General features: G+C 33.3%; 1 protein-coding gene across 2 annotated transcripts in view; it reads left to right on the forward strand.

The window, feature by feature from the left end:
* The window catches only part of LOC145254767 (BMP-binding endothelial regulator protein-like), a 432,474-nt gene extending 421,237 nt beyond the window's left edge, over nt 1-11,237 (forward strand). For both annotated transcript variants that reach the window (XM_080113535.1, XM_080113536.1), the window contains 3 exons: nt 141-801; nt 2,944-3,074; nt 7,901-11,237. In XM_080113535.1, the coding sequence (XP_079969661.1) occupies nt 141-801; nt 2,944-3,074; nt 7,901-8,103 (995 nt within the window). In that variant the 3' untranslated portion in view covers nt 8,104-11,237. The remainder of the gene's footprint in view (nt 1-140; nt 802-2,943; nt 3,075-7,900) is intronic.
* The last annotated feature ends 2,622 nt before the right edge of the window (nt 11,238-13,859 follow it).

Raw genomic sequence — 13,859 nt, forward strand, 5'->3', positions numbered from 1 at the left:
AATATATATATATATATATATATATATATATATATATATAATTAGCACCGAATGATTGCAGGGTTTTTACGTGTTTACTTCCTTCAATCTGTTGAACAACTAATCTATTTTTGCTCATATTCTATTTTCTCTGTATTCAGAAGCTGTCTGCACGGTATTCGGCGACCCTCATTACCGAACCTTCGATGGGAAGGTTTATAACTTCCAAGGACGCTGCAAATACATACTAGCCCGCGATTGCTCTAACAAGACGTTCAGCATCAAAGTCCAGAACGACGCTCGGCGAACTTCCGGGTTTTCATGGACGCACCGCGTCACAATCCTCCTTGAGCGGTACCGGATCACGCTGCAACAGAAGCTTGTTGTGAAGGTCAACAGACAAAAGATCAAACTCCCCTTCCGCTCCTACGATGGTACGTCATTATGGATCCGACAGGAGGGCCATTCGGTTGTTATGGATTCAATTTCAGGGCTGCAAGTCGTGTGGGATGGCGACAGTTTCCTAGAACTGACCGTTCCTAGTAAATATAAACGGAGGCTTTGCGGCCTGTGCGGCAATTACAACGGTGACCCTAACGATGATATGACGGGAAGAAACGGGATCGTTTATTATAATGAGCGGGAATTTGGCGAAACTTGGCGGACGGGAAGTCAATCAGCCTGTCGGAATCGACTCACCCTCCAGAAAACAGAATCGCCCTGTAAGAAGAATTTAAAAGCTCGACACAGAGAGTGCCAGATTTTGCTCAGCGACGTCTTCAAAGAATGTCGTCAGAAAGTCGACCCGAAAACTTACTACAGGTAATATCTTCGTTTTGTTCATGGACTTGCAGAAAAATCTGACGTTGGATGAAAAACACCGCTTTTTTATTTATGGGGATGTTTCATTTGTTGTAGATGCTTTAAGGATTTATTGATAGTGAACTGTTGTATAGCTTTTAGTAATATGATAATTAAATTTTGTTACAATTTGGTTATAATGATGTTAGTTATATATATATATATATATATATATATATATATATATATATATATATATATATATATACCACTTATTTGTTTTTACATAAGCAGTAATATGTTGCTACACAGTCATGAGCATGTTTCGGTCAGCTAGCTACCAGTAACTAGAGACCTCTTTAGGTGATACAGCTTATGCGAAAGCAAAGTTTGCTTTCGTATAAGCTGTATCGCCTGGAGAAGTCTCTATTAGTGGCCGGTTGACCGAAACATGCTCATGATTGTGTAGCAACATATTATTGCTTATGTAAGAACAAATAAAGAGTATACCCTGCTCTACTTCGGTATTGAGCACTCTTGTAAGCATCTCGTTATACGTCATTGGTTACTTAACTTCTGGAAAACAATAATCTCAAATAACCTCAGATTATATATATATATATATATATATATGTGTGTGTGTGTGTGTGTGTGTGTGTGTGTGTGTACTTTGAATCTCAATATATATATATATATATATATATACTTTGAATCTCAATAAATTAATATATATATATATTAATTATATATATATATTAATTATATATATATATATATATATATATATATATATGATATTTTATTAATGCAGATTTAGTATTTATTATTACAGAACCAATTCTCTATTAACTATCATATTATACCTAACATATTGTAGTGATTTAAAAAGTTTTGAAAATGACTTGCGTGCGATCAACTAGAATCGAAACCTAAGCATCTAGCGATTCAGCTACGACTCCTACTGATGTAGCTATCGAGAAAGATGAGAAATATTTAAAATTAAATGACTTGAAGAAATGAAATTAATTTGGGCATGCGCAGAAAGAAATGCAAATATGTCGGCAAGTTGATATGAACATTTTACATTTCAACTTGCTGATACATGCATGTGCGCGTTATTCATCCATCCAAACAAAGATTTTATTCGTTATAAACAATCCTTAGCGTGTGATTACTATTTCCTGTTAATTGTGACTAAACGTTTAAATGTTTGTCGCTTAAATATTTACAAGTTAGAAAAGCATTTCATCCAAGGCATGAAAATTGTTAAACAAAATGTTTTTACTATAGGCATATATATATATGTATATATGTATGGGGAAGTATATATATATATATATATATATATATATATATATATATATATATATATATATATATATATATATATATATATATATATACTTCCCCATACAATAACTGTAATAAAATATCTATTGGTGAAACTCAACGTGAACGTAAGAAAAAATTTGATGAACGTAAAGCCATAAAAGATATTGTTTCTAAATGCACTGTTCTATTATATTTTGCGAATGTATTTGAATACTTAAGATATAACCAATTCTTGATTTTCCCTTCTTCTTCATGTTTTGATGACTAATTTTATATAGAGATGAGAAGAGCGTGTTTTATATATTACTAGCAGGCCACCCGGCATTGCCTGGTCGTAAAATATGGATAAATATTGTATTTTAATTCATACAGAAACTTAGGCATATGCATGCGAGTATTATGTTTTTTTTTCTAAACAGTTCACTTCTTATAAGTAAAAAAGTACTCGAGCTAAAATCGAAACCAAAACCTAAAAACAGTAAGCCAAGTACGATAACCATTAGGCCGGCTTGACACGTTCTTTAAAAAGCGTTTTTAAACCTACTTATTCTTAACATAACGGATCTGTCATGTGAACCATTCGTGCATGTGCATTTTACCAATTTTGACCAGTAGCAGATTTTTTTCCTCCGGATTAAAACTGATTTAAAAGTTTTCTACATATCTGAATACCCTATATACCAAATTTCAAGTCTGTAGATCAAAAATTCGTTGACTATATAGATTGAGAAGTGTCCTCACACACACATTATTAATTTTATAGATATATATTTTTATTGCGATTTTATTTTCCTCTATTTTAATACGATTCGTTTGCTTTTTCTCTAAAAGGTCGTGCCTAATGGATATGTGTGACTGTCCAAAAGGTAAACTGTGTTCCTGCGAGGGCCTGCTCGCTTACAGTCGGGCTTGTGCCCGTGAAGGCTTTCAAATACCTCAAGAGAAATATGGGCACTGCAAAGGTAAGCAGCTCATAGATTCCTTTCAATAAACCAACGACAATAAGACAAAATAAACTTCAATAGTGTAGTATCTGTTCCCACGCGCTTATGTGAACTGTGTTACAATTGGAAGGAAGTTTTTTCAGGGGTTTTTTCTTTTTCTTTCATATTTTTTAAGAATCGCATCTCCATCACATGAGATTAAAGTAATGGAAATTCACGAGTATGTATTAATTTGTAGACGGCATAATCGCGTTGACACATCTTTTCCCGTTAGATCACCAAAGTTAAGCAACGTTGAGCCTGGTCAGTACTAAATGGGTAACCATTTGTGAATTCCAGGTTTTGTATGTACTCTTTGCTTATCTCGGCATTGTTTTCAGTTGTCCTTTTTATTTTTACTTGGGAGTCACCACTTATCAAGACCCGAAGGCCACTCGAAGATAAGGGTTAATGAATGTAAGATAGTAGTGTAGTAATCGTTAATGGCGTAAATTGGGTAGAATTTGATTATTTACGGAGACGGTTCAACAAGAACTTGTTTACATTAGACTTGAAGGCTACCATGTTGTATTCAACCGGGAAGCAGGCCAGTGGACTTTTCCTCGCCATTTGACTCAAACAGTGCCGAATAAGCAGAGGTGTGGTTGATGATTGGGCAACCTTTGCCTCACAATTACACGCATGGTCACCCTTACAGAGGGGTATCCATTGTCTTTTGAGACTGAACAGAGGCGGTAATGAGCTTGAAATTTATATATATTTGTTGGGCAGAATATCTCTACTTAAGCCTAACCGTAACCCTAAACCCGAGCAGAATATATTTGCGTAAGACAAGGTTAAAAGTTCAACCGACGTTTTTCCCCTGAAAATAATCGATCATGCCGCCAAATTTTGTTTTTGTTGCTGTTTGTTTGTTTTCGTTTTGTTATTCACCCAAAACGAGGTATACTGTCACTGAGACGTAATGGGCTACTGAGATTAGAGCCAGATTTATAGGGGCATCTTAAGTGGGGAGTTGTGCAGCAAAATGTTTGTTCACATTACATCTAAATTTATGCATATGTCGTGGAAACAGGAAGAAATTCCAAAGGCAAGCAATCCGAAAAAAAGCCATTTGAGTGGAAAGTTTTCTCGTATCTAAGGGACCTCTACAGTGAAGGAGTGGGAGTTTGCTGCTTTTCGAGTGGGTCGGGATTATTTATGTTAAACGGGTATAAGTTCAGTAAGTTCGTTAGAGGACATTCCATACAAGTACTTGAAGGAGAGTAGAAAGTTGATCTTGAGTTTTCTTTAGCCAGCCGCGTAACTCCCGCTTCCTTTATTTTGTCCTTTATTCCTCACAATCCATCAGTGATGTTTCTGACAAAGTGGGAACAATTGCTGTTTTCTGAGTCGAAAGTTGTCTATCTAGTATTAATCGATGACTAATTTTTGTGTATTTTTTTGTGTTTTGTGTAAAAATCATTTTTTGCGGACTGTTATCCTCATCGTCATAGTTGTTGGCCAACTTATCCTCTGGCCTTCTTCGAGTGGTTAACCGCAACGGGATAGGGATGCTGAGTCCCTTAACTGTATTCTCAGTAATTACTGCCTTCCATAGTTGTTGTTGTTGTCTCACCACGTTTTGGTCTGCTTTGTGTAGTATTGATACCGCTATCGTCAAACAATGCTCACCTGTAATTGTAGACTCAACGTCTCTATCCACTGTGTCACATGCCCCGAAGGGCGCTCAGGGTTGGATTTCATGGTCTTATAAATCCAATTTCGTGTTCTTTTGATTTTCAATAAAAAAAAAATTAATTAATAAAAAAAAAAAGATAAAAACAATATATGACTAATTTTTTAGCTTGAAGTAGTTTTATTTAGTTTCTTACATCAAGTAGCTTCGTGCCGTGTTTGTGGTGATTTCCATTAAAATAAATTTTTAAAAAAATACAGGCACGGGGATGCATCATTGTGGTGATAGGACAGGGCTGGATCTTAGTAGACAGTGCGGGACCTATGTGGCCCAACCACAATACGATACAATACGAGAAGCTCTTTAAACATACATTCTGAACTGCAGAACAAATAAACAGGATCTTTTAAAATAATAAATAAAACTCGGAGCACATTTACAAGTTGTTTATCCTCTTCGTTAAAGTAAATAGCGTTCGTCTTGTATCAACATAGGCTGCGGCTAAAAAAAGTGGGGGGTGGGGGATGGCTTCGTTTCTAAACGTAAGAGTCTAATGAAATTTCACCCTTGCGTGAGTATCCATTCGTTCCTCAGGAGTGGCCATCTTCCCCGTTTAACGTGTAACACGGTGGCCCCCTACGAAGTAAAGATTGACTGTGAATGGAAAGAAAGGAGAAATTCGTATTATCATTTTCAACTAGCGTTCTCATTGTGGGCGTAATTCTCACAGCGTTTAGGCCGACATAACCTCCAACCTTCTAAGATGCGCCTTGTCAGACTCGGGAATCTTTATGTTGAACTCGTGGATCTTATCGGGTAGAAGTCTTAAGTAATTCGTAATTGTATTCTTAGTTTCGCACGTATTCCACCCCTCAAAAGACACACATACACAATGTGATGACATTGGTCTCGGCTGATACCACACAAAGTAGCCGTGAAGTATCAAGGAGGATGGAAGGACTGAAAATGGAAAGCACTAACACGTTCTTTAAAATATGTTTTCAAACCTATTTATTATTAATACAATGTGAACGATCAGTCGCAAAACAGTTGACAAACAGATAAAAATCCGATGACCACAAGTGCTAATTTTTCAATTTGGACAATTTAGCAGTCCTTTTCCCCCGGGTGAGAATTATTTAAAAAAATTTCCACGTGTCTGGATATCCTATGTACCAAATTTCAAGTTTGTAGATAAAAAATTCGTTGAGTATATAGGTTGCGAAGTGTCTTCACTCACACACACCGACACCCACACCACACACACACACACACACACACACACACACATTCTCACTATATATTTATAAAGCATAAATGAAGACTGTAAACCGAAATTTACATGTACAATTTATGTTTCGACAGAATACCTCCTATAAAAAAAGACGTTTAATACATCCTTATTTCGCGGAGTTTCAAAGAATGTAAACTTCTTCTCTTCAGAGTAAATAAATGAGTTAGTAAACTTATATAAATAAGAGGTAAAAATTTGCTGGTTTTAGCATTTTATGAAACTGCATTGTATGATGATGCTGATGGAATGCAAAATAATGTTTGTAGAATATTTGTCAAAATGAATAAAGAAACGGGAGGAGAAAGGGAAAAAAAACGGAGTGGGTAAATCCAAGGTGCAATGTATTCTTTTGTAGATATCAAGAAGCAAAGGAAGTTTATATTTGTTTTCGGGGTTTCAAACAGTCTCAATAGAAAATGGTGAAATTTTACCAATTCGCTGAATATATATATATATTTTTTTTTACACAGTGATCACCACTTATCAAGGCCCGGAAGCCACTCAGGGATAAGGGTTATTGCAAGTACATTACGTTAGTGTGGAGATTTGATGAAGTGTTTACTTAAGGGGGCGGTTCATTAGGAATTTGTTAACATTGGACTTGAAGACATCCAAGTTGTAGTCCGGTGGGAAGCAGGCAGACGGAACAGAGTTCCACAGGCGTGCAGTTCAAAGAAAGAAGCTTTGTTCATGGAATCCGCGTTTTGATTTAGGCACAGATATAGAGTGGGGGAAATATTTCACAGTGGATTCAGCTAGACGGGTGTTTTTCGTGAAAGATTGGCGAGGGGGGACCAGAGATTGGAGTTCAGACGAGCACCTGCCATGGAAGCACCATTGAAGTATATAATATATATATATATATATATATATATATATATCGTATTTAATCAAAATATACACACACACACACACACATATATATATATATATATATATATATATATATATATATGTATATATATATGTTTTTATTTGTTTTGTTAGCGATATGTTAGCGATGAATGAATTCAATTATTCATACGAAATTGCATTTTTACCTAAATGCGAGTTGGAAATAATTTTCCCTTTGACCAATTTGGTACCCCCCTTAAATGGGAAGCGGCATGTATATTATATTTAAAATATAATTATCCACTGACACGTGTTTCGTCGTCTACGACTCATCAGAGTAGCTGAATCTAGCGAGGCTATATATATATATATATATATATATATATATATAGTAAGTTATAAAAATATATATGGCAATTAAGCTACACAGAATATTCCGCGTTTCATTCTCGTGAGAAATTGTCAGACTTACGCGGAATATTCTGTGTAGCTTAACTGCCACATATATTTTTACAACTTACTACCTAGCTCTGCCTCTGTATTGAGCACTGTTGAAATAAATACTAAAAATTTACGCATAAAATTATATTTTCATATATTAATTTATGTGATTAAATAAAGTAGTCATATATATATATATATATATATATATATATATTATATATACTTCAATGGTGCTGAATATGTGAATAAAGCTCAGTAGTATAAAATACTTATGACAAGCAAACTACATAGAAAAGTTAGTGTATCATTTTATTAATCTAAAATTCGTCCACAAGAAGAAATGCATTTTTCGTGATTTTGTTATATTCGTTTTCAATCAATCTTCTTCAATCATTTCATAAGTTCTTCAAAATTCAACTAATAATCATTCCATCTCATTAACTCTTATCCTCGAGTGTTTTTGGCCTTGGTAAGTGGTGAGTTATTAGTAAAAAAAAAAATTATAAAGAAATCAAATCATTAAACTAAATCTTTTTCAAAACATTTCGTAACATCTCGTTTTTTTTTTTTTTTTTTTTTCATTTCTCATTGCAGACAAAGCTTGTCCCGAGGGTGCAGTGTTTAGCATATGCGGCCCGGCCTGCCGGAGGACGTGTGACAACCCGAACGATGTTGACAAGACGTGCTTCCTGAAGCCGTGCGTCAGGGGCTGCCATTGTTCAAAGAACAAGGTCTTACACAATGGCCGATGCATCCCGACTCACAGGTGCCCGAAATTCAAAAAAATAAGAAACTGATACATGGACTAACACATAAGCGCACGAGCCCCGATACAATCACACGTAATAAACGTTCACGGGGTGATGAACAATCGCTATGTATAAATGTACATATATAGATATATGTTGTTTAATGTAAACACACACGCATACACAAGTACACACAAACACACGCGCATATATATATATATATATATATATATATATATATATATATATATATATATATATATATATATAGCTTGACAGCAAGTCGTTATCAAAGCACGTTTGATTAAATACGTCGTCATGACCAATGATCGAAAGTGCTCGAGGAAAATGGCCGACAAAAAAATCACTCGGCAACCTAATTCACAACTGAAACGAGAAAAATTCTAGGCAAATCGAGAAAATCAACAGAAAAAATAAAGAAGAAAGTAAACTCTGTCGTATTTAATCAAACGTGTCTTGATATATAAATACACAAACTATATATATATATATATATATATATATATATATATATATATATATATATATATATATATATATATTCGAGAGCCGTTCCAAAAGTAAGGCCTCTTATTTTTAACTCAAAAACTAAAACGTTGAAGAGCTACGAAGACAGGAGTATAGTCACCACCATTCTCAATGCATTTTGCCAGCAATGAATGATATCTCAGTCGTAAAAGTCCGGAGCCCGCTTTGCCACTCATTTTTGTCGTCAGTCTGAAATCGATAAACCCATCTCCTAACTGTGCATCGGCTTCGTAAACGCTCAACAGGCGCTGGTGAATGCTCATCGGTTCAATTTTTTTTCTGCATGGAGAAATTCAGTGACGCATCTCTGCTTTTGACGCATGTCCATGACAGGGGTTGCTTTCTTAGAGTCTTACACCGTCAATATCTACAACAAAGAGATGAAACTTTTAGGTCATTAATGTATAAGTTCAGTCATAACAATGCAATTTGCAATCCGTCCTGATCTATTCAGGCGGAATAAAAAATAGAAGGCATTACCTTTGAAAAGTCCCTCATGTATAGTGTGTAATATATAATTTATCAACTATGGTGTGTGATACATAATTTATCGACTACATATATATATATATATATATATATATATATATATATATATATATATATATATATATTGTATAAAAATACACTCATGGCAAGTAGACTACACAGAAACGTTTGTGTGTCATCACCGAGGGAAATCATCAGGCTAAATGTTTTCGATTATGAATGAAACGCCAATTTTCAAAACCATTTGGGGATATTTTAAATAGTTTAACTTATAGAGTAAATGTACTTTGATCATTGGAAGTAGCTTAGGGAATAGATCAAGTGAAGTACCCCGACCGTGGACGTTGTAAAATAAATAGAACAAGGCCTGTCTATTGAAAAATGACGTCATATGTGAGGTTCAAACAAGCAAGATCTGTCGAACATGAATGATAGATTTTTACAAAACGCATTAGAAAACTTTAAAAGTTGCATTGAAAAAATAGAAAAATAAGGAACGCGATTTATACTGGAACTGAACTAATTCAATATTAATTTAAAAAAAAAAAAAAGAAAAAGAAAAACAAGAATTAATTCAATGGGGAAAAGTTGTGGATGATTTCTGCGAAACAGCATCCTGTAAATAAACATTTCATGGTTTCATTGATTTTAAAGACTGAAATTCGTTTATTATTTATTTAAAAATTGAATTACAAAAAAGAAGATAAAAGAACACGATTTGATTTATACTGAAACTGAACTTTATTCGATATAAATTTAAAAAAATATATATATATGCAAAATTATGTATGTTTGAAGTAAGAGACAATCAAATACTGCAAAAACTGAATTATGAATTTAAGGAATACACAAACAATAATTCAACAAACAAATTAAAATTGAACGATAAATAATTTAAAAAATGAAAACGATTTTAATTCAAAGAAATAATTTAAATACAAAATTCCTAGTACAAAAATATCTCTTTTGAAATCAAGTTTATAAAAAAATAAGTCTGTTGGATGATTTTAAAAGTGAATTTCTCAGCGCGGCCTGTATTCACCATGCATACCAAAAACTGATTAATTAATGAATTTTGTAAGTGCTATAAAACTTGTTGATACAAAAAAAAATCAAAACTATTTGGCAATGTATAAACAGTTTTAATTTATACGGCTTTTTATGTAAATGTGTTGGTGTTTCACGACTCATATTTTTGAACGAGGATAAACATTACATTTTTAACATATTATATAAAAAGCTTCTTGATAGAAATAATAAACTTTAATCGCAAAAAGGTGTTAATGGAATTTAATGAATTTAAAAGATAAAACATCGTGAAGTCACGATCGAGACCAAACTTTTGATATGTTTATGGACTTTCAATATCGAAAACTAAAGGTATCTCAATCATATGAAAAGTAACTATTATTAAGGGAAAAGACTGGCAAAAATCCCGCGTAAAAATTATTTGTTTAATAGATGTAAAAATAAACATTTAATTTCAAAATTTCTTACCAAAAGTCCACGTTTTAGATCTTTATAATAAAATATATTGTTAAAAGAAAAATAATGCAACATTATACTTGCTGTTTATCAAGAAAAGGGATTGGAAAAAATCTCATTTAAAAATTATTTGAAAACGGGTGCATTTTTTAACTTAAAATTAAAGCCACGTGCGAATTAATAATTAAATACATATTAAGCAAATATCAAAAAGCTTTACAATATTTTCCCAGTAAAAAAAAAAATATTCCCTTTTTTAATTGCAATCACTTTTTTACGAAAAGCATTAGAAAACTTTAAAAGTTGCATTGAAAATTAGAACAATAAGGAACGCGATTTATACTGGAACTGAACTAATTCAATATTAATTTTAAAAAAAAAAAGCAAAGAATTAATTCAATGGGAAGAATTCCTCATTAATTTGTTTTTGAATTGAAACAGAGGACCATGTTAGTCAGTACAATGGATCGGTGGCCGTTGAACTTATAGCTATGATAATGCCAAGGCATCTGATTTATAGTAAAAGGGCCTGCAATTTACGCCGGTCGTGGCCCGACCAATTTCCAACTCATATCCATTTCTGGCATTGTGCCACATCGAAAACAAAATTATCATTCTTTGTAAGCACGTTGGATAAATAAAATGAAACAAAACATCAACTTTTTGTGCAGCTTGCTTGCCTTAAGTATACTTTTATACTACTACTAAGCTCCATTTACGTATTGAGCACTGTTGAAGTAACTACTGCAACAAATATATACCATATATATTATTTTATAATATATATAATTATTTAATAATAATGTAAACACACAGACAAATATACACATACACACACACACACATAGTCATCCACACACAGTACTGTTTCGTTGTATCACAAATCATCAGTGCGGCTAGACTAGCACCTTTCCCTAGCCGGGGATTGAACCTACGGCCATCGCATTGATAGTCGGCAATTTTTCCCACCGGTCCATGGGATCGCTGCTCGGAAATGACCTCAACAAATGTCCATTTAAATAAACGCTCGCCCACCGCTTTTACAGTGCTCGAGTTGCTTGTTTTTTTTATTTATAAACAAACAAACAGCGAGCCTCGCTTTATAAACATTTAAGTAGCGGGTGAGATACATTTAAATTATATATATATATATATATATATATATATATATATATATATGTATGTATATATATATATATATATATATATATATATATATATAGTGTAAAATATACTTACGTAAGCTACAGAGAAATGTTCGTTTCACAATTAATTACCGCTTGAAATCATCATGTTAGATGTTTTCGGTCGGGAATGAAACAAAATTTTCTGTGTGGCTGACTTGCCATAAGTATATTTTTATACTGCTGCTAAGCTCTACACATGTACTGAGCACTGTTGAAGTAAATACTGAAACAAATATATACGTAATATATTACTGTATTATATATATATATATATATATATATATATTCGAAGGTAAACAGTTAGCGTTGAATGGTTCAGGGTCGCCTGACGAAGTCTCATTGACTGAAACAGATGGCTGTTTGTAGCGACCAAATGTAACTGTTTACCTTCGAATAAATAATAAAAAAAAACATTTTGCTCTTGTTATCGAGCACTATCTAACAACCTCTTTGTATTCATTAGTCCCTACTTTTGAATATATCAAACCTGGATTTATATATATATATATATATATATATATATATATATATATATATATATATATATATATATATATATATAGTAATTTATAAAATATATATAGCGATTAAGCTACACTGAATATTCCGCGTCTCATTTACTCTAGGACTCTTCATGCTTATGCGCGAATTCTGTGGTTGCTTATCGTTTCATATAAAAACGATAAACAACCACAGAATTCGCGCATAAGCCTGAAGAGTCCTAGAGTGGATGAAACGCGGAATATTCAGTGTAGCTTAATCGCCATATATATTTTATAAATTACTAACTAGCTCTACCTACGTATTGAGCACTTTTGAAGTAAATACTTACTTTGTAATATATATATATATATATATATATATATATATATATATATATATATATATATATATAGTGGAGTATAAATACTGTTACAAAATACAACTCAGATTTATCCCAACGAAATATTACAAAATCCAAATACGGAAAATGATTAGCAAATAATGAAGAAATAATATGGCATAAATATTATTCAAAATGTTTCTCTTTAGCTTTCACTACACTACGAAGTCTTTGAAATATTTGGGGGAAATTGCCTATTGCCGCAAGCGCAATATCTATTGGCAATTTCTCCCAGCATTTGTTCAGTTTTATTTTAAAAGCGTCAATATTTTGACAAGGAATAGAGTAGGCTTCACTCTCCAGGATTGACTACAAAGTATAATCGAGAGCCGTAAGATCAGGTGATGAGGTATGTTATTATTCTTTGCTGGTCCAGGACGAACAATTGTCTCTACACCACTACTGTTACATGAGCAGTATGGCATGTCGTGCCATCTTGATGGAGACGCCAAACGTCATTACCATACATAGAATTACACTATTGGATCAGAGCACCTTCAAGAATATTCTCAATGTAACGTTCTTTATTAATCTTCGCCTATTTAGGGAGAAAAACAGGTGGTACTTTTTTCTATCGTAATGGCTGCCCAAACTATCACTAGTGCTGATTTCTTTGTTCTGAAAAATTTTCTTACATTATCAGGTATTGCCACACGATTTCTCGCGAGGACTCTACCATTTTGATGACCGTGAGAATAAGTTTTCATCCGTGAAGATGTTAATGAGTGTGCCTTCTCTGACACGGATTAACAAGAGTCGACTTCTAATAAGTCTCGTTGCAATTGTCGGTGCAGAGAGAAACTGTCGCTTTTGGAGCTTACAGTGTGACATGCGGCATATTCTTCGCATAGTCCTTAGTGATGTTTATGTTTTCTTTGCTATTTATTTCATGATTCTTCTTTTATTGCGCCTGATTTTTTCCTAAACATTTTTTTATGAGTTAAGGTGTTTGGGAGAGGGGGGGTCCTGGTCGTTGTCTACTTTTGATCGAAAAGTTTCGAATCGTCCTTTTTATGAATATTCTCGTGATTTTTAGGGTTTCTCCTAACTTGAATATTTCTGTTTGACGCAAACTCTTCTCATGTTCCTCTACGATGAATCTTCTCTTCAATTCCACAGAATTTGTTAAAAATTATTTTTTGTTTCTGAAAAAATCAAAAATCGTATATTACATTATCATATGATGACAATAAAATAGTAAATTTATTTTA

The sequence above is a fragment of the Euprymna scolopes genome, chromosome 30 (genome assembly GCF_053919585.1).
Source record: "Euprymna scolopes isolate OS-2025 chromosome 30, ASM5391958v1, whole genome shotgun sequence".
Taxonomy (NCBI): domain Eukaryota; kingdom Metazoa; phylum Mollusca; class Cephalopoda; order Sepiida; family Sepiolidae; genus Euprymna; species Euprymna scolopes.